Source organism: Geotrypetes seraphini, chromosome 2 (assembly GCF_902459505.1).
Source record: "Geotrypetes seraphini chromosome 2, aGeoSer1.1, whole genome shotgun sequence".
Taxonomy (NCBI): Eukaryota; Metazoa; Chordata; class Amphibia; order Gymnophiona; family Dermophiidae; genus Geotrypetes; species Geotrypetes seraphini.
In genome coordinates this window covers 340,039,562-340,061,165 of record NC_047085.1, presented here as the reverse complement: position 1 = coordinate 340,061,165, position 21,604 = coordinate 340,039,562, and the positions used below count along the sequence as shown (strand labels likewise).

Sequence of the window (21,604 nt, the reverse complement as noted above, 5' to 3'; positions counted from 1 at the left end):
ACGAGGGAGGATCTTCGGGCACTGGCACTGGCACATCCTGTGCATTGATGCTGGTGCCGGTGCCCAATCGGGTAAGACATGTTTTGCGGTGCTGGGGGGGGATGTAGGATCGCGGGGGAGGGGTGTGTGACGTGAGCGGGGAGGGAGGATGCCGGTTTGTAGGGGGATGCCGGATCGGATTGAAAAAAAAAAGTTGTAAAACGCGGGTAAGCTAGCGGGGGGGAGGATGTCGGTTCGGAGTAGGCGGGAGAGGTTTTAGCATGCGCGGTATACGCGTGTGCGCGCTATATTAAATTTTTTTTACATAGATTTGTGTTCCCCGCGCGCTATACCCGTGTGCGCGTTTTACACGGGTGCGCGTTATATCCGCGAAAATACGGTAGATGTCCATATTGCATAGATGTCCAAATCCTGATTTTATAAAGCCACATTATGGATGTCTAAAACTGTAGTACTTCCATATGGCAAGGGGGTATGGTCTGGGTATTTTTGGGTGGGGCTAGAGAGGAGCCAAAACATGAATGTTCAACTCCAATTGCAGAAGGGCAGGGATGTCCATGTCCATACTTGTTATGTCTAGGTTACAGAAAGGTGCTCCAATTGAGCTGTTCTCCATTGGAGAAAGTAAGGGAAGTCAAGGTAGGTATTTTTCTGTCCATGAAGAGCTCAAAATTTCAAATAAGAAAAAAAATTAAAATTGCAAACAGCTACAGTAGATTTGAACCAGTAACCTTTGGTTTTGTGCTCTGGTTCCCAGCCAGGGCCGTAGCTGGCTGAGTGCAGCTGCACAGGGTACAAGGGTAGACAGGGTGCTAAATTTGCACCCTGTCCATTGACTTTCTTTGCTGATATCACGCCACAGGGCAGGGTGGGAGCACTACATGAGCAGTTGGGGGCATGTTGCTTATGATGCTTTTCATCTGATTTCTCTAACCCGGTGATTCCCAAAACTGATCCTGGAGGCACCCCAGCCAGTCAAGTTTGTAGGATATTCATTGTGGATATCCTATAAACCTGACTGGCTGGAGTACCTCCAGGACCAGGTCCGGGAACCACTTCTCTAACCATTAGGCTAATCTTCTACATGGACATCTGTGTGGCTATTCGAAATAAACTCATAATGATGATAATTCTTGTAAATGGGGGTTTTTTTCCAACTTTTTTTTTTGTGTGGCGGGACCATCATCTAAGGGGCAATAAATGCAGCAACTTCACTTAGGCCCCCTTGTATGAAGCCACATTAGGCTTTCTTATTGCCAGCCGTGGCGGTATTAGCTCCGATGCTGATAGGAAGTCGGTGAACGTTGGAGCTTTTACCCCTTGAAGGCCTGTCGGTGGTAAAAAGGCCTAACGTGGCTTCATTAAAGGGGGATTAGTGATGAATACAGGACATTTATTTATTGCTTTAATCTTGTTATAATCATAAGCCCCCATTTTTCTGTAAATACATATTTAAAACAGTTTTTGATCATTTATCCTCCTGCAGTCTTATGTGCAAAAAATCTTTAACAAAACAAAAAGCTATACATAAATCGGACTTATCTGGCAATCACTGTTCCTTGAAAATAGGGTACAGCACATATATTTCCACAGACAAACTGATATGATCACATTTCGAGCCCAAAACTGACATACAGCCTGTTCTAGAACACTTGAGATATGGACAGCCAAGTGCTGGCTAACATCCAGCATGAACATCCATTTTACAAACCAACAGGCCAAAACAAAGGACCTGAGTGTCTTATTGGAAGAGTTATGCTGCCTTGGAATAATCAGGGAGAACTTTTTAAAAGAAATTCTTGTGATGATTTGAAACAGAAACATAACCCAAATTCCCTATCTCATGTAGTTTCAAAGAGGCTATATGTCGGCAGATCCTGTTCTAAAATATATGAGAAATGGTCATCCATATTCTGAAATTCTTTGTAAAAATCCCCTCTTGTTGTCCAGCCGGAATGGTACTTAGGCAGCCAGCTATGTTCACTTTTTATATAGTGTCACTTTCTCTTATGATTTCCCTAATCAAAAGTCCAATCATAGATACATACATAGAGTATGACGGCAGAAAAGGGCCGACGGCCCAACAAGTCTGCCCACTCAAAGAACCCTCCCCCTAAAAGAACCCTCCCCTAAGCAATAGATACATACATAGAGTATGACGGCAGAAAAGGGGCCCGGAGCCAGAGTACAACCAGGATTGGGTCAGTGTATGCTGCAAATCTGGTAGGGATCTGCATTTGTTAGCATGCAGACGATTCATCTCCGTGCCTTAAAATTTAAAGGAAATCTGACAAGAAGAGGCACTGGAGATGTCAAATCCAGCTGAGTGGTCAGAATTCCTTTATTAGCAGTTTGTATCAAAAGTTTAAAACCAAGCAAAATACCAAAAGTCAAAGTCACTACTAGGATCCGAATTTTGCCGATACCATCGCCTTCCTCAGGGGACAATTGTGAACGTGTTGGCGTCTCTTCATCCAAAAGAAGCACCATCTTTTGGATGAAGAGATGCAGACACATTCACAACAAATTCCCTGTCACTTTCCAAAGCAAGAGTCACAAGCATGGCAGTTCTATCGGTAACTACTTCTAAAGAAGTTTCAAAAAATGAAGATAAATTCATATCCGCCTATCTATCTACAGGCAGTTCAGCTGGAGTAGATTCCAGTTGAGGATTCCTAATATTGAAGTAATAAGCTCTCACAACAGGGGGCAAATTTTCCAACGGTATGGCCAAAGTCTCTTGAAAATATTTCCTAACCATCTCCACTGGTGAGATGATAGGACATTTAGGAAAGTTTAAAAGTCTTAAATTATTCTTTCTCAATTGATTTTCACAATTTTCCATTTTTCATGAGATATATGATCTTTCTTTAACCATTTCTACTTCAACCGCTTTCATTTCATTAATCTTAACATCTTACGTCTCCACTTTTTCCTTTAAAGTAGATAGCAATACCCCCTGTTGCTCCACCTTAGAATGGACAGTCCCATAATCAGTTTTAATAGCTGAAAGAGTCAATTTTAGATTGGAATCCATAATCGACATGGCTTGCCAGAGCGCTTCTAAAACAACCTTCTCTGGCTTTTTCAATTCCCCAAAATTGATGGCATTCTCACCTGAAGCGGTTCCTAGATCTTCTTTAGCTGTGCTAGGAGAATACAGATGAAAATGACCTTCTCCTTCCTCCAATGAGTCCGGTGAAGGCGTCCCTCTCATGCTGGAATCCTCACTTCCCTCTTGGGGTACCCGGACACCAGCTACTCCTTGCACTGCAACGCTTCCGGGTTAGGGAGGAACCAGTCTCTGCTCCGGGCTTAGTGATGCCTGGCTCGGAGACGTGCTGAGGTTCGCAGTTAAACCTGGATGAACCTCCGAATAAGGTCTTTGATCTTCGCCCGAACGGGCTAACACACTGAGTATGGTCGGCTGTGTCATTCGCTGGGAGATTCCAGCCGTCGGAGGGTTAGGGCGAGTAATCCCTTTCCTCTTTCCCATATTAAACGGGAGAAAGTCACACCACACACTGAACTCAGCCGATATTCAGCGCTGTCTGCTCAGGCATCCGCTCCTGATGCCATCTTGATCTCCATGTGTTCCATATATATGTTTATAATCATTAGTGTGTTTTGTACTTTGTGCTAGAATTTTATAAGATTCTTTATTCTTCTAATAAATATGATTCATTCATATTCTTGCATCATTTATTTCCAATAAGGCAGCAGTAGGAGAACTACAGGGAATTGAAAAGGTGCTGTTTTTCCTAGTTACGAGTTCTAAAATAATTTCTGTACTGAGATTGTGTGTGTAAAATGTATTGTACCTTATCCTAGAAGGCCACACCTTTACATCTCCAGTGGTCATCTGGCCACCTTTGTGGTACTATTGAAACAAGTCTAACTTCAAATGTCCAAGATTTGCCCTGGACATTTTCTGCACTGTTCCATTATAGTATCATAAGTCTGCCCTAATCTCACCCAGAACGTGGCCCATTAAGATTTATATGGGCTGCAGGCAAACGGCATAGAAAACTGTCTAAAAAAAAGTGCTTTGAAAATGGCAGTTTGGATATTTTAGCAAACATCATGTCCAAATGCCACTTTATGCCATCTTTTGGACGTTTTTCTCTTTTGAAAATGAGTCCCACAATCTCCCACTTATTCATTACGCTGCCACATTTAAGGGCTCACACTTACACCAGCTCTATAGATAGCATAAGTGTGGATGCCTAGATGTTGGATGGACCAATATTGAGTCATATTTGCATTCCATAATAGAACCTAGGCACCTAGGTTCAGTTATAGTACAAGGCAGTGGCGTACCAAGGGGGGGGCGGTCCGCCCTGGGTGCCAGCCCTGAGGGGGTGTTCCCAGCCTTGCTGTTCAGTCCCCCCCCCACCCCCGAAGGACCGCTCGCCCCACTGACCTTCCTGCACCACCTGTGAAGCAGCCTGCAGCAGGATCGCGACGTCAGCGATCCCTGAGCTGCTTGGGCGCTGCTTCCTGCGCCGCAGTCCCACCCCTCCTCTGACGTCAGAGGAGGGGCGGGACCGCGGCGCAGGAAGCAGCGCCTAAGCAGCGCAGGGATCGCTGACGTCGCGATCCTGCTGCGGCTGCTTCATAGGTGGTGCGGGGAGGCCAGGAGGGCGAGCGGTCCTTCGGGGTGGGTCGGGCATCAGGCCTTCAGGGTGGGGCGGGTGGGCAGGCAGGCTTTCAAGGGGGAGGGGGTGACAGGCAGGCCTTCAAGGGGAGACAGGCAGGCCTTCAAGGGGGGGACAGGCCTTTGGGGGGGTGTGCAGACCTTCAAGGGGTGCAGGCCTTCAAGGGGGAGGGATAGGCCTTCAAGGGGGGGGCAGGCAGGCCTTCAAGGGGGGGACAGGCCTACAAGGGGGTGGGACAGGCTTTCAAGGGGGGTGCAGGCCTTCGGGGGGGGTGCAGGCATTCGGGGGGGTTGTGCAGACCTTCAAGGGGTGCAGGCCTTCAGGGGGGGCAGGCAGGCCTTCAAGGGGGGGGGACAGGCCTACAAGGAGGTGGGACAGGCCTACAAGGGGGTGGGACAGGCCTTCAAGGGGGGACAGACCTTCGGGGGGTGCAGGCCTTCAGGGGGGTGCAGGCCTTCAAGGGGGGGATAGGCCTTCAAGGGGGGGACAGGCCTTCGGGGAGGGTGCAAGCCTTGGGGGGGGGTGCAGGCCTTCAAGGTGGGGACAGGCAGGCAGGCCTTCAAGGGGGGACAGGCATTCAAGGGGGGGGAACAGGCCTTCAAGGGGGGGACAGGCCTACAAGGGGGTGGGACAGGCCTTCAAGGGGGGTGCAGGCCTTCAAGGGGGGACAGGCCTTTAGGGGGGGACCCTGGTTTAGAAGTACATGGAGGGAAGGGGGTGTTCAAAGAGATGTGCATATGCCAAATTTTTTGGGGGGAAGAAATAATGGGTCTGAAAATAGAGGAGAGGGAGAGAGATGATGGACCATGGGATTTAGGGAGGGAAGGAACAGAAAGGGAGAGAAATTGGACACAAGGGATGGTGTGGAGTAGGGATAGAGATACTGGATAGGAGGGTAATTGGGAAAAGAAAGGGAGAGATGGTGAACTCTGGGATGGTGGGGAAGGAGGGAGAGATGCCGGATGAAAGGGTAGTTAAGAAAAGGTGGATCTGTGGAGGGAGATGAAAAAAAGGAAAGATACCAGACTTCCTGGGGAGGGAAGGGAAATGGAAAGGGAGGACAGAGTTGGCAGATGGATGGTTAGCATGCAGAAAGAAGAAAGAAGGAGACCCTGGCAAGCATGTTATCAGAAGAAAACCAGAGCCTTGGACCAACAAGATTTGAAATATAACCAGACAACAAAAGGTAGAAAAATTAATTTTATTTTCTGTTTTGTGATTATAATATGTCAGATTTGAAATGTGTATCCTGCCAGAGCTGGTGTTGGACTGCAAACGTGAGCTAGGATTTAACAGAGAGAGGAAAAGTCCTTTTTGTTTCTTTATTTTATTTACACCACAGCGCCAGTGTGGTTAGGAGAAGCCAAAGGGGGTGAAAAAGCTATAAAATCCACCAGGAGTTTTGAAAAAAATCACCCAACTGGGCAGGAAAATCGAATTGAAAAACCAATTCAATAGGCTGAATCGAATCGAAATTTTTTTTCCTGAATCTGGCAGCATTAGTTTGCGCTACTGTCTTAGACTTTAGGACCTGGGATTGGGGAGAGATGGCATCCTCAGTACTTTATAATGCAAGTGAAACAAGGATTTGGTCAGACTTTTGAAGGGTCTGCAGAAAAAAAATATTGTATAGGCCGGGGACATGAGACAGCTGAAATGGGAACTTTTCTTCCTTCTATTTTTGTGAATGGAAAGGCTGAGGATGTCAGAGAGTTCAGTTAAAATATGTGCTTTATAAGAAAATATAATAATGTGTTTTATAAAGTTTATAGCATAACTGGCCTACCCAGTGAGGTGTTCCTAGTGGTTGTGGTGGCAGCGTGTCAATGTGTTGAGAGGAAGAGGTGGTCTGGGAAATTCTGCTGAGCAAACTCCGGGCCCATTTCCACCCCCCAGTGCCCTGGATCAGTAGCATGGAATGTTGCTACTCTTTGGGTTTTGACCAGGTATTAGTGTACTGGATTGGCTACCATGAGAATGGGCTACTGGGCATGATGGACCATTGGTCTGACCCAATTAGGCTATTCTTATGTTATGTTCTCATCTGTAGGGGCCTTTGTTTTCACTTCTTATTTTAATGTATTTTTTTTCTGGGAACTTATCAGTGTTTTTTATAATGGGAACAAAAATGGAAGAGAATTAATGTGTGTGGGATGAGGGGGTAACTAATTTCTTCAGCTAAATAATTCAATCCACTTCAAACAGACATAGGAGAACTCACGCACCATTCACACACCCTCCAACCAAAAACGTCAAAAGAAAAAACTGTTCGACAACTTCCTAGCCATTCAAGCTGCAACACTCGACCCCCAACTCTACAACCAATTGATATCGACCACAGACTGCAAAACCTTCAAAAAGAAATAAAAACCCTTCTATTCAAAAAACACATAAAACCGAACTAACACAATCAGAACTGTCCCAAGCATCACCTGCAACTACTCCATATGTACTTCTGATGTCATGACAATTAAGACATAATTTATGTTATGTTATGTTTGGAATATAAGAAAATTTTCACTGCCTGTTTCTATTCTGACCATTTATTCTGTTTCATGGTCATTACAAAAAATATTTTTTTACATGGGGGGGTGTCAAAAAATGATGGGCCCCGGGTGCCACATACCCTAGGTACGCCACTGGTACAAGGTCCTAACGTGTGGTGTTGGGGTGCCTCTATAGAGGCGTTCAGTTATTGAATTACCCCCCTCAGTGGCCCAAAATTGAAAATACACTATGGGCTCCTTTTACTAAGGTGCGTTAGCGTTTTTAGCGCACGCTAACCACGCGCTAAACGAAAAATACACATTGGCGAATGTGACCCAGACTCGGACCAGAGGTCATGGCCTGAAGCTGAGAGGGAACACGGCCAGGACAAATGTCAGAAAGTTCTGCTTCACACAGCGAGTGGTGAACGCCTGGAACTCTCTCCCGAAAGAGATGGCGGAGGAAACCACCATTCTAGGATTTAAGGAAAAATTGGACGCACATCTTCTTGCAGGACACATTGAGGGATACGAGTGACTAATGTATGCACCAGGGTACGCCTGGCTGAGCCTCCGCGTGTGCGGATCACCGGACTGGATGGACCCCAGGTCTGATCCGGTGCAGGCATGTCTTATGTTCTTATGTTAGCGTTTAGCGCTTGCGGTATTGTAGCGTATGCTAAGCGCGCGCTAAAACCACTAGCGCACCTTAGTAAAAGGAGCCCTATGTTAAGTCAATTTACATACATTAAAAAGTCTGTTCAAAAGAGTCCACAAATTGGGGGGGAAAAGGCCAAATGAACCGAAAATGATCTGAAAAATGTCCTTCCTGTGCATATACCTAAACTGTGAAGACACTTGGCGACCCTAGGTGATGCAGAATAAACCACTTTCAGTGCTGTAATAGATGGTTGATTGTTGTAAAAGTCTTTATGCCCAATATTCAAGCAACGGGAGACAGGCTGGCTAACTCCCGTGGTCAGCGCTGACTGCAGATATTAAATGCTGGGCCGGCATTGAATATTCAGTTTATTTTTTTTCAGGGTAAACTTAACTTGGCTAAGTCAATGTCGGCAGCGCTGGTCGGTTAAGTTTATAGCAGTTTGGCTGGTCAGCACTGAAAATTGCAGATTATTGTGCAGTATAGCCTGTTAACTTTTAGCAGCTAACCAGAAATATTCAGCAAAGATAACCAGCTATTTTGAGCTGAATATATATTGGATTTAGCTAGCCAAGTATTGTTTAACTAACCAGCACCATTTCTGTCCGGTTAAACTGGCCTGTTTGTAACCTGCTACTTTCAATAATAAATTGTTTCATTGGTGCATTCTCTCATTATCAGGGCGATGAAAGAATGAACTTACCCAGTCCCTCTGACTCCAAGTTCTATCGCACTGTGATGGGTGAGGAGGAAATGGGGGAAATTGTGGATGCCGAGGAATATCTTATGCCCAACCAGGGCTTCTTCAGCAGCCCTTCCACGTCACGCACGCCTCTTCTGAATTCAATGGTAAGATTTCTTTGACTCCTTAAAAAGGCTGCTTAAATAACTAAATATCGCTTGGAGGAGCGTGTGGTGCTGGGGTTGTGGGTTCAAACCCCGCACTGCTCCTTGTGACCCTGGGCAAGTCACTCAGTCCTCCATAACTACGTTAGATAGATTGTTAGATAGCTACGTTAGATAGATTGTCAGCCCACCGGCACAGGGAAAATGCTCGAGTACCTGATTGTAAAACCACTTAGATAACCTTGATAGGTGGTATATAAACACCTAATAAACTTGAAACAGCTGACATTGAATTTCTCTTTCATTTATTCCTAAGAGCGAAACTGTCAACACGACAGACATTGACTGCATCACCAGGAACGGGGTAAGGAGCAACTTTAATAGCAAGTGCCATGAAATGGGAGTTTCTCTCTTTGTAGTCTGATGCAGAGTTGTAGTTTTCAGATCTGAATAGCTGGTCAAAAACATAAGGGAAAGCAGCACTATGTTACTGTAAAGGCCCTCAAACCCATCAAAACCAGAATGGTAAACATTGGTAAGGGACGGATATTCACCAGCTCCATAAATTTAAAATAACAGTTTGTTTCCTAGTCCAGGAACAACAGGAGTCCAACCAATAACATTTGATTTCTGAAAGGAATGCAAAAGAAAAGGTCTTGCTTTAACAGTGTTTGACAGAAAATAACAATTAAAAGGGGGACTTAAAAACAGTTTCTTGTTAGTCAGTTCCTGGAAGGCTTATAAACTTCACAAAATATGTTTATTAGATGATCAGCAATAAGATCTCTAATTTGAAATGGAGCCAAATTTGAGAAAATGATCTATAAACATGTATTGTTAATTTGCTGATCTTGGGCAAAATGTAGGTCACTGATAACTGATTATTCTTAGGCCTATTTTCAATGTATTTAGATGCCTATATCAGGCCCTTTTGCCTAAATTTCAGTGGGCAAGGTAAGGGCGGATAGGGTCAGGTCTGGGGAAAGAAGTTAAACATAAACTCGGCAGCCACCGCTTAGGCATTGCTTCAGCAGCTCTAAACCCAGCCATTAGATGCCTCTTCCTCCAGCTGCATTACAGTATAGCCAGAGCCAACAGCATCCCTTTTTCATATAATCAGCAACATTGCCAACATGGTATGCATAACAGACTCTAGCAGCTAAAGATAACTACGGCAGTCTCCAACTGGATAGATAGCACTGGTCCTTTATATGCATCTTTTGCATGGAAAACTTTGGATGGATGGATCGTGCCACTGAGTCAGCCATCAACTCATGGCAATTTGCACAGTGAGGAATCCACCCTGTGATGTTTCATGGCATAGTACAGGAGTGGTTTGTCATTGCCTTCTCCTGCATGGTGTGTGGCTCCACTATGTTGCTGCTGCCCAACATAGGGCCCTTCAGCCCATAGGCAGCGGAACACTTTTTTGATTGGGGGGGCCCAAAATTTCCGCCCAGACTCCACCCAAGTCCCACTCCTCATCCAACCCAAGCTCCACCCCTGACCCAACCCTCATAATAATGATAGTATTAATTGTAATACCATCTTTTTCCATTCATTTTTTCATATATACACACAATATAATCTTGTTAACAATACATAATGGTTAAACATAAAATTAAACTACAAAAAGCACAATGTATGCTTCTCGACATTCATTCCTATCAGAATACCTGGCCTCGGTCACACATGCAGAACACAGATAATAACCCCTATGCAAATACAGGACCACAAACTAAAAGCACTAATATACACAGACAAAACCCTAAGATGCCAGACTCTATATGCAATATAACACCTGAGAAATAGAAAGAAATTAATTTCTTCCTAAACAGTGCAAAATATAGACAGCAGATATAAATTCTCAAAACTGACACATTTCAATCAGTAAATTGAAAATAAAATCATTTTCCCTACCTTTGTTGTCTGGTGATCTAATCATATTTTCCCAATCTCTGGTTGCACTTTTTTCTGTCTGTGTTCTTGTGTTTCCATGGCCTTTTTATCCATTTGCTGGTTTTCTCTCCTTCTTCACTTTCTGCCCTACATTCATCTTTCACAAAAACACCAGAAACTGATTTCTTGTTAGAAATATTGCCTACAGAGAGTGATCAAAAATATTATAAGTGCTCAGAGATATGGAACTCCACAGGATAAACTGATAAGAGTTACCCTATACAAGGAGTTCACCTTCCAGTCATTGCAACTTCTTGTAAAACTGAACACTCTCTGAGACTAGATGTTAAAGACATGTTGATCCATTTAGAACTAGAAAAAACTTCTCTCCTAATGTGAGTATACGAGATGCAAAAAGTCACTGAATAATCAATTTTGATGAACACTTATCTTTAAGAAAATTATTTGGGGGTCCCAACGTGGCCCCGTTTCGAGTTCTGCTTCAGGAGACCTGATGCTGAGTATTGACAACGTTTAATATGGTAAGATTCGATTGATTCCGTGACATGCACTCACGTCGCTGCTGAACTTCTATACTGTCATTAGGAGAGAAGTTTTTTCTAGTTCTAAATGGATCAACATGTCTTTAACATCTAGTCTCAGAGAGTGTTCAGTTTTACAAGAAGTTGCAATGACTGGAAGGTGAACTCCTTGTGCAGGGTAACTCTTATCAGTTTATCCTGTGAAGTTCCATATCTCTGAGCACTTATAATATTTTTGATCATTCTCTGTAGGCAGTATTTCTAACAAGAAGTCAGTTTCTGGTGTTTTTGTGATATACGTTTTTCTGACCTTCTTTGATATATTATCCCTGACTTTACCAAAGGAAACAAATTTTTACATTCATCTTTGGCATTAACTTTTAACATTCAACTTTCTTTCATTTTTCTGCTTTCTTCTCAAAATCTACTTTTCTGTGTCTTCTCTTCCCATCTATCCATGTGTATCATCTTCTCTCCTATTGCCATCTATCCCATAAGAAGCATTTCTTCTATCTCTCCTCCCTGTCACACCCATTGCTGTGCACCATCTCCTCCCTCCCTCTTCCCCTTTCTCCTCCATCCCTGTGCACCATCTTCTCCCTCTCTTGCCAGTGATCTGACATCAGTCTTCCCCCTTATATCCTCATATGGTCTGTCATCTTTCTCCTCTCCCATGGTCTGGCATCTCTCTTTCCCTCCCTCTTCCTATGGTCTAACATCTCTCTCCTCTCCTTCCCACAGTCTGGTATCTTTTTCTTCTCTCCTTCCTTTCTCTGGTCGGGCATCTCTCTTTTCCTTTCCAGTGGTCTGACAACTCTCCTTCCATCACCCTTCTCCAGAATCTGATTTCTCTCACTTCTTTGAGTCATCTGTCCTCCCTCCCAGCATAATATTTTTCTTTCCATCCTCACCACTACTATCATGTCTAACAATTCTTCCTCTTCTTCCTTTCCCCATATATACTATCTCTCTTTCCCTCCCACTCCATGCACCTATGTACAACAATTTTCTTTTTCTCTTCCCTCCCCCACTGGTATCTCTCACACTTTCCCTCACTTACCAGCACCCCATCCATCTGTCTTTCTAAACCTTCTCTCAGCCCATGCAACATCTATCCTTCCCTGTCTCCCCCAGCCTATGCAGAATCTGTCCTTCCCAACCCACTCCCAGCCTGAGCAACATATGTTCTTCCCTACTTTCCCAACTGCTCTCCCATGCCATACCTCTCCCTTTCCAACTGTCCTATCTTCTTATTCTATATATCTCTGTCTACACCACCCCCAGGTCCACCATTTCTGCCTTTCTCTTTCCTTCTTACCTTCAGGTATCTCATTCTCCTTTCCTTCACAGCACCCCACATCCAACTACTCTCTTTTTCTATCCCTCCAGACCATCACTAGTTCCCCCATGTTTCTGGCCCTATAAGTCCTTCCCCTTCACTCCCCACCTGGGATCCCCCATTCTACTTTTAAAAAACACCACAGTCCTGGGGGCTTCCTGGCCCAGCATGTCACTCACGTTTTTGTTACAGGGGAAGGTCAGCTGCGGCAGAGACTCTGAATCGCAGCCTGTGGGCTTCCTCACCATGTTCCTTGTGCCACAGTCCAGGGAACATGGCACAAGGAACGCGGGGAAGGAGGCCGCAGGCTGTTTTTCAGAGTCAGTACTCACCACAACTGCCCCCCACCCCAGGTCACTATTATTTTAAATGTTATAACAGCCACGGCGCTATATCCACCAGATGAAACTTCTAACCTCGGCCTGCCCCAGAGCTCTTCATGCAGCAGTGACTTCCTGTTCCTGCCTAAGCGGGCGGCTACTACATGAAGAATTCCAGGGCAGGCCAAGGTTAGAAGTTTCATCTGGTGGATACAGCGCCGTGGCTGCCATAACATTTAAAATAATTGTGATCCGGTGGGGCAGGTGGCAAGCAGGTAGGTGTGGGGAAGTCCAGAGCTGATGGTGCCGCAGGGTCATGCTGAGAGAGGGAAGAAGGAAGGAAAAGGAGGAACCGAAGCATCTGCAATTTGGGGGGAGACCATGGCCCCTGTGCCCCCCTCCCATTCCAACGTCTATGCTTCAGCCTACAACACATGGCATTCCCAGGCAGTCTCCCATCCACTTAGCTCAAAAGCTGGCCTTCATACTCCAAACGAGTGGTATATAAATAGAAATAAACATAAACAATTATGCTGATTTTAATTCCAAAGTTTTCCAGACTGCTCTCAAAGGGCACAGAATAATACGTTTTTTTTTCAAGTATATGGGAAGGGATTTCACTGTAGCATGCAATAAAAAAAATACACCATTAGAGTGTCAAAAATGCCCGTTCATAAAGTAGTGGGGTATAATTACTAATTTTGAAAATCCAATCTTTTAAAGTGTCACAATAAGCAAGCTTTATTATGAACTCCTTTATCCAGAAGCCCCAATCCCCACCCCCCTTGAGAAAAGACATGTTGCTAATGAGATATTTATTAGCACAACTGCAGGTGGAATGGAGACCATTAGCGGAGTTCCTTATAGCTTGTAGTACACATTCCAAATACATGTTTTAATGTAATGTGTGTGTGTTAAGAGAATGGAACTATGCCATGAGAACTCAGATCCTGTTCCCACACAGGCTGTCGTTTCTTCTTGTGCCTCGATTTAGTGACTGTTATTGATAATAATCACAACACTTTTCTCTTGAGAAATTATACACAAAGATCAGACATCAATATTGATAGGCTGACCTCCCATCTTAGACATGTTTGAATGCATGTGTATGAAGGTTAACATTGAAAAACTAAAAATCCCTAATACTGACATACTCCAACCTGCATTAAATATAATAAACAAGAGTCTTCAGACAGGATAATTTCCATCTCACTGCTTATAAAGAATTGATCCTTCAGAGCCAAGTCATTACCAGACAGTTTCAAATCTGACGTTTCTCTCAAAAGTTCTTGAAAAGACAGTGTTCCAACAATTATCAGATTTCATCCCAAAAAACTCTATCTCTTCATCCTAGACCAGGGGTCTCAAAGTCCGTCCCCGAGAGCCGGAATCCAGTCGGGTTTTCAGGATTTCCCCAATGAATATGCATCATATCTAGTTGCATGCACTGCTTTCATTGTAAGCTAATAGATCTCATGCATATTCATTGGGGAAATCCTGAAAACCAGACTGGATTCCAGCCCTCGAGAAAGGACTTTGAGACCCCTGTCCTAGACAATCTGGCTATCGAGCTTACCACAGCACTGAAACAGTTCTAGCTAGTGTGTTGAGCAAGATTCAGTCACTTTTAGATAAAGATCTCTGTGCACTTGCTGTCTCTCTAGACCCCCCCCCCCTGCAACTGAGAGATGTCACTGTATCCTGACAGCAGAGGACAATTTTCAGGATTTTTATATTTGTTAAAAAAGAAATAGTAAGGGGAAAAAAAACCCAAAATATCAGGGGAGGGGGGGTTGCATCATCAAAAGACACATGCTATCAAAAAATATTATAGGCTATTGATCACAGGACAATAGAGAATGTAAAACATTGGACACCAAAACTACAGAATGACATGGGAACGGGTACCCCAGTGACACCCAGTTTAGGCTCTCTTCTACACTCATGTCTGAAGACAATCCAATTACTCTCCCAGATGATGTAAAAACATAGGTAACTGAATCTTTGGGAAAGTTGTACCAAAACCAGACTGGAATGGAAGTAGATGCTGTGGTATGTAAGGGTTATTACAGGCTATGGAAACTGTGTACCATTAAACCCTTTTTTGAGTTTTCTGCTTTTAAACTTCTGGTACAATCTTTATTACTGAGTCTTTTGGGTTATTGTAATATTGTATATCTAACAATTCCCAAGAAAGACATGGTTAGACTCATACTGATTCAGAATACAGCAGTTAGAATGATCTACGGTCTTAAAAAAATGTGATCATGTGACTTCATTCTATTGTGAGTTGCATTAGCTGCCAGTGGAGGCTCGTGTTTTGTTTAAGTTGGGTTGCTTTTGCTATAAGGTTATGTATGGTACCGCTCCATTTTATATGGTTAATAGATTCTCTCTAGCATTGTATAAAAATAGTAAAAAATCTCATGCCCTGTTTACCTTTCCGTCAGTACAGGGCTGTTAAAGCAAGAAATTTCTGGACCATACTTTAGCATTCCAAGCTTCACATTTCAGAACTCAACTGAAAACTTATCTCTTTTCAAAATACTTGGTCAAATGATTTCTTTCTGTCATTCTTAAATTGTCTGTAGTTTATAATCTTTTCTAAACCGCGTAGAACTTATGGTTACGCGGTTAAGAAATAATGATGTTATGTTATGTTATATAGGGTTACCAGATGTCTGGATTTAGCTGCACATGTCCTCTTTTAAAAGGACTGTTCAGGCTTCCGGATGGGTATTCAAAACCCAGCATTTTGTTCGGGTTTTGAAAACCATTGAGCTCGGGGCCGCATCTGGAGGGCAAATGCGCATACGTAGATGCGACACGCTGTCACATGCATGCACATGTGTATGATATGATCATGTCGCATCCGCGCATGTACAGATGCCCTCCAGATGTGGCCCCCGAAGAGGCAGGATTTGTGTGGGGCCAGGGTTGGGAGGCATAACAGGCCGGGTCTGTGGGCAGAATGGGCCACGCATCCTCTTTTTTTGAGGACAAAATCTGATAACCCTAAATGGAAGGCTCTATTTGAGATTTATAAACAGTTGTACAGAATACTTTAATAAAAAGATTTAAATATAAAATCTTAAGTGTTCGAGGCTTGTGCAAATAAGGACAGAGTCCACGGGGATGGGGACAGAGCCTGTGGGGACAAGATGGGGACAAAATTTGTCCCCGTGTCATTATCTAACAAAAAGCAGATATACTACTACTACCATTAATTATTTCTATAGCGCTAAAAGATGCACGCAGCGCTGTACAGAGTCACAAAGAGTAAGAAAACAGTCCCTGCTCGAAAGAGCTTACAATCTAAACAGATAAACAAGATGTCAGGGATACCAGTTAGGAGTAGATTGCAGTAATCTAAGTGTGAGGTTACGAGAGCTTGGACAAAGGTCCAAGTAGTGTGCTCAGAGAGGAAGGGGTGAATTTTGGTGATTTTGAAGAGATAGAAGCAACAGGTCTTAGCAGCATGTTGGATATACGTAGATAATGAGAGGTCAGAATCGAAGATGACTCCTAGGTTGCGAGGTTACAGAAATGGAGAAAGGAGGAGGAAGAGCAGAGGGTTTAGGAAGAAAGGAGCAGCTCAGTCTTGGACATATTTAGTTTCAGATGACGGCAGGACATCCAGGCAGCAATGTCAGCCAAACAAGCAGATACTTTTTCTTGGACTTTAGGTGAAATTTCAGGTGTAAAGAGGTAGATCTGGGAGTCATCATCATAAAGATGATACTGGAAGCCATGGGAGGAGATCAGGGCACCGAGGGAAGAGGTGTAGAGAGAGAAGAGAAGAGGTCCTAAGACAGAGCCCTGGGGTACACCAACCGCTAGCAGGGTAGCATCAGAAGAGGCCTCACCAACACATATACTAAAGGTGCATTGGGATAGGTAGGAGGCACAGTAATGAAATGGAAAAAGTCTCCTGTGCACACCCCTAACTGCTACCTTACAGCATCTTGTACCCTGTCAAGAAGCCAAGATCAGAATCAAACCCAGGTCTGCCTGTTTTGTTATTAAGGATGTGGTTGCTGACTGCTGCTGTCTGTTATATGTAGTTTTGCCTTCTTGTTAAGGATTACTTTACATGATGATTATGTTGCTGACTTTGATAGATAAACCATGTTCTCTGGTACATGCATGTTCTCTATAACCTTGGTAATTTTTCTGCATTCCTACAAGCAGCAAGGCTATCCCATGAGAGAAGACAGCTTTGCTTTAAGGTACAGCTCAGATCCAACTAACCATTCTAATGACGAAATGGACAACTGTTTTCTACCTGCTCCAGGTTGGTGCATCCATTGGTGTGGTACTCCATTATCCAACCTATTATAAAACTAGATGGATGTAGAAAGGCTGATTGTTTTTTTTTCAGTAGCTTATAGGGGGGGGGAGTTCTTGTTTGGATTGGTTGGATTTTAAAAAAAATCACCATTTAAATTTTTCTCAGTGCTCTTGCATATAACAGACCAAAAGAAAATTGTGTAGGGGTCCTTTTGCTAAAAGGTTCTAAGGGTGGTGGGGAAGGAGAGAGATGTTGGACCTAGGAATGGAATGAAGGGAGGGGGGTAGGTAGGTAGGGAGAAAATAGACAGGGATTGATGGATGGATGCAGTGGCATAGTAAGGGGAGGGGGCAGGGGAGGACCATCACGGGCACCATCTCCTTGTGGGGCACTGGCACCTCTCCTCCTTTCCACCCCACCGTGTACCTCCTTAAACTTCCACTTGCTGCTCACACTGGCCTTGGCTCCCTTCTGACGTCACTTCCTGGTCATAGAGTAGAAGATGGATGGGACTAGGGGAAAGAAGAAGAAGAGAGCAGATGACTAGGAGAGGGGTAGAAGAATGGAGCAGATGATGACTGGGTCTTAGTGATTAAGTGGAAGAGTGGTGGGGAACAGGGCAGGGAATTTTGAATGGGAGAGATGAAGTGAGAAGTTTGCATAGATAGTGGGGAGATAGTAGCAATTGTTGGGTATGAGTGGAGATATATGTTGAAGGGCTGGATGCTGGAGGGTATGAAATGGGCTGGATGAGTGAGGGTATGAAATGGGAGCTAAGAGAGAAGGGATGAAGTGTGGGAAACGGTTGAGTCATTGTCTGAATGGCCTGGAGGAAATGGAGATAGAAAGAGAGACAATGAAAAAGGGTACTGGGGTGGCATATAAAAGGAAGAGGAGAATAAGAAAACAATGGGGAATGCTGGACATTGGAGAGGGATGGGGACAGAGAGAGGGTAGGCTGGACATGGAAGGAGCAAGGATATAGGAGAGGAAGTGAAGAAGACAGGATGAGAAAGAAGAAATGGCTGATTGACTGGAGATCTTGTAAAGAAAAGAGAGGAAAGCAGAAACTGGAGACTGGGACAAACATGATTTGTAAAAAAATAGCAACCAGCCAAGAAAGGTATAAATAATTTTATTCTTATTTTATTGAATGTAAAATGCCAATGTTATAGTAAATTTACAATGCTTTTATATTTTGCAGAATGCAGGATGCTGTTTCTATTTCTCTAGCGTTGTACTGCCTGCAACGTGTAGCTTCTTAGGATTTAAATTTAATTGTTTCTAGGATATATACCTCAGATCCAAGCAAACTATTGTCCATTTGTCATTTGATATTTAAACACTGGAACAGTGCCATGGGCCAAAGATAACATTGAGCCTTGACCCGAACTCCCACCTTTGCAGCCACAGACCTTGAGTTCACCTAAACACCTAAACATCTTTGGATGTGGCCTAATTCTAAAAAGGTGCCCGAACTTAGGTGGCAGTAGGCACCCTACCACCACCTAACTTAATTAGGTATAATTGGCTTAATCAGTGCACTAATTGGCTGCACCAATTAAAACTTGATTTAAAAAAACAAAGGCGCCTAAGGGAGCCTCCATTATCCTGCCTATGATGGTGCCTTATGACGGCCTAACACCACTGTAGGTGTGATTCTCATGAAAGATAAGTGCCATAAATGTAGGCCTTTAAAACCCTGGCCTATATTTCTGGTGCCTCCCTTTCATGTAGTCGCGATTCTGTAAATGGCACTCTTGTGTGATTGATACTCGATCAGCAGCCGTTTAAGGCAGCCTCCAATAATGGCACTGTTTACAGAATCCAGGCCAGAGTGAATAATGGTAGGACTAGATTTAAGACAGTCTATCTAGAATTTTTCAGGAATATTACTCTCTACCACAGTGTGCCGCAAACTGTGTGCCGTGGCGAGATGCCGGAGAGGAGAGGCCCACTGACTGCCTATAGGACTTGTCTCTCACGGCAAGAGGCACGTCATGTAGGCAGTCAGCCAGCACCCATGCCTCTCCTGCTGCAGCACCCCCCACTGGCGGCAGCCTGGAGTTTACTGTGCCGCCGAGTAAAAATGTTTGTGGGACGCTGCTCTACCAGACTTACCAGAGGTTTCCCTAGATACTCTTTAGCTATCTGTAAATGTGTTTTTATGTTTAGTGAAATAACTCTTTTTGGAAACTTATGCACTTGACATCTTATTTGGCTACTAGAGGATCTCCAGGTCGCCTTTCCAGATTAGTGGGTTACATTAATGGGGAAATTTTTAAAGTACTCTCTCCACATAATGAATCTTTTCTTAGTTAATTAACATCATTTTTCCTTTATCATCTTCTGCTATGAGAATTGGAACTCCTAACAGTAGAGAACTTAAACTGAATAATCTTTGGCTATTTTCATAATACTAGCGGCCTCTTTTACAAATCCGCACTAGCGGCTGCTGCATGGCAACAGCCCCGAAGCCCTTTAAATCTCTATGGGCTTTGGGGCCATTAGCGCAGCGCAGCCGCTAGCGCGGCTTTGTAAAAGAGGCCGTAGGTTTCCTATGATAGCATTGTGCTTATTTGAATCAGTTTTGATTGATTTGTTTTTAGCTGAAATTTCTTAAATGCAAATAATAATAATAATAAAAAAAACCATCTTAACAAGAGAGGGCGAAGCTAGGGAGAGGGTGTAGCAAGGTGGGGCAGGGAGTCCCACTAAACTGGTCTGCACAAGGCCCCGCAATTACTAAGACTGGCCCTGGTGTCATGGGCAAAGAGTGGGCATTCCCATGTTATTCAGCTAGCATGTCAGGATTAGCATCTGCTAACTGGCTAACACAGAGTTAACAGGGATTAGGAGATGGTAAGTGTTCCCACATTAAGGGCTCCTTTTACGAAGGCACATTAGGGCCTTAACGCGCGGAATAGCGTGCACTAAAATGCCACCCGTGCTAGCCGCTACCACCTCCTCTTGAGCAGGCGGTAGTTTTCTGGCTAGCACGCCTTATAGCGCACGCTATTAAGATGCGTGCGTTAAAAACACTAGCGCGCCTTTGTAAAAGGAGCCCTAAATTTTTTAAGGTACCGCACACTAATGGGAACATCAGTGCATGACATGCAAAAGAAAGAAAGAGAGAGAGAAGTACAAAAATGCTGCATTAAATCTAGGTTTAGCATGTAGGGAAGTCCCACATTAGAATGTTCTGATCCCAGATTTTATTGACCCATAGTAAAATGGCCTCTTAGTTTGTATAACTAATGTAGAAATTAAATTTCAGTCATATTAATGTCAAATGTATCTATATATTTTTAACTTTCAGAATATGTAAATGAGACCCACCCGGAGAAATACTCCACCTCTACAGTACAGAACCCAGTCTACCACAACTTTCTTCTACCTGTGGATCAAAAGGCTCCTGCTGAGTCTGCGTACCAGAACCTCAACCCTGCAGGGAACAATTCAGAATATCTAAACGTAAGCCAGAGCCCCACTCCAAAAGCTGCATTCCAGAGCCCAAATTACTGGGATCACAAAGTCAATCATCAAACAAACCTGGACAATCCTGACTACCAGCAGGACTTTTTCCCCAAGGAAGCCAAGGCAAATGGTCTTTATAAAGTTCGCGCAGCAGAGAACCCTGAATACTTAAGGATAACTGCACCTAGAAGTGACTACTTACAGGCTTCTACATGATGCCCTCTCCAAGGCAAATCCACAACCCACGACGTATTATTGCAATAAAAAAGCACGTGGTCCAATTTGAATGACTTTATGTTATGAATTTCCCCTGGCGGACAGGGCAGCCTTATATGGAACAATGTTTAACACTTACAAGGTGTAGCAAATGGGACTGAGTTCGCCAAAGTTGTTCTTTGGTGTCATTTTGGAGGAGTTTGTTTTTTTTTCTTCCACCTGTGTATATAATTCATAAAACATAATTTGGAACAACCAATATAAGAACATCTGCTTTTGAATTTTGAACTTACCAATCTATTTTGGATCTTTTTTTGTAAGACTTTATGGGATAGTAGCAGGAAAAAAAAAATCACTAATGTGATATATGTTTTTATTGAATGTTTATCATCTTTACAAGAAGAAAATCATTGACAGTGCTTCCTGGGTTTATGTATAGCAAGCTCATTCGTAAAGATGTCTAAATTGCAACTCTGCAGAAAGATTTGAGCACAAACTATGAAAATCTATTTTTCTTTGAGATAAGTTTTAATAAAACTTGAAATGGATCCCTTCTCAAACAACCAATTCATAATGGAAGATTTTTTGTGACATTCCCCAAACAGAAATATACTTAACACAAAAACTGGTGATGTCACGGTCACAAAATACCTGTTAGGATCTGCCTAATCTCTATGTTTCACCAAACTATCACAGCAGTAGCATAGTAAGGGGATGCGAGGGGAAGGTCCGCCCCGTGCACGGTCTTTCCAATGGCGCGGTAGCACTCCTCCTCCTCTCCACCCCATTCCCACCCCCGCGCCACTCGCTCACGCGCTCCCCACTCCTCTTTCCTCTCCTCTCTGGGACTCACGCCTAGGAAGTGATGT

The 21,604-nt window shown here is 43.7% G+C and overlaps 1 protein-coding gene across 2 annotated transcripts in view; it reads left to right on the top strand.

Moving 5' to 3' along the window:
- EGFR (epidermal growth factor receptor) overlaps positions 1-21,147 on the top strand; it is a 406,644-nt gene extending 385,497 nt beyond the window's left edge. For both annotated transcript variants that reach the window (XM_033930303.1, XM_033930304.1), the window contains exons 25-28: positions 8,487-8,654; positions 8,968-9,015; positions 16,943-17,045; positions 20,362-21,147. In XM_033930303.1, the coding sequence (XP_033786194.1) occupies positions 8,487-8,654; positions 8,968-9,015; positions 16,943-17,045; positions 20,362-20,735 (693 nt within the window). In that variant the 3' untranslated portion in view covers positions 20,736-21,147. The remainder of the gene's footprint in view (positions 1-8,486; positions 8,655-8,967; positions 9,016-16,942; positions 17,046-20,361) is intronic.
- The last annotated feature ends 457 nt before the right edge of the window (positions 21,148-21,604 follow it).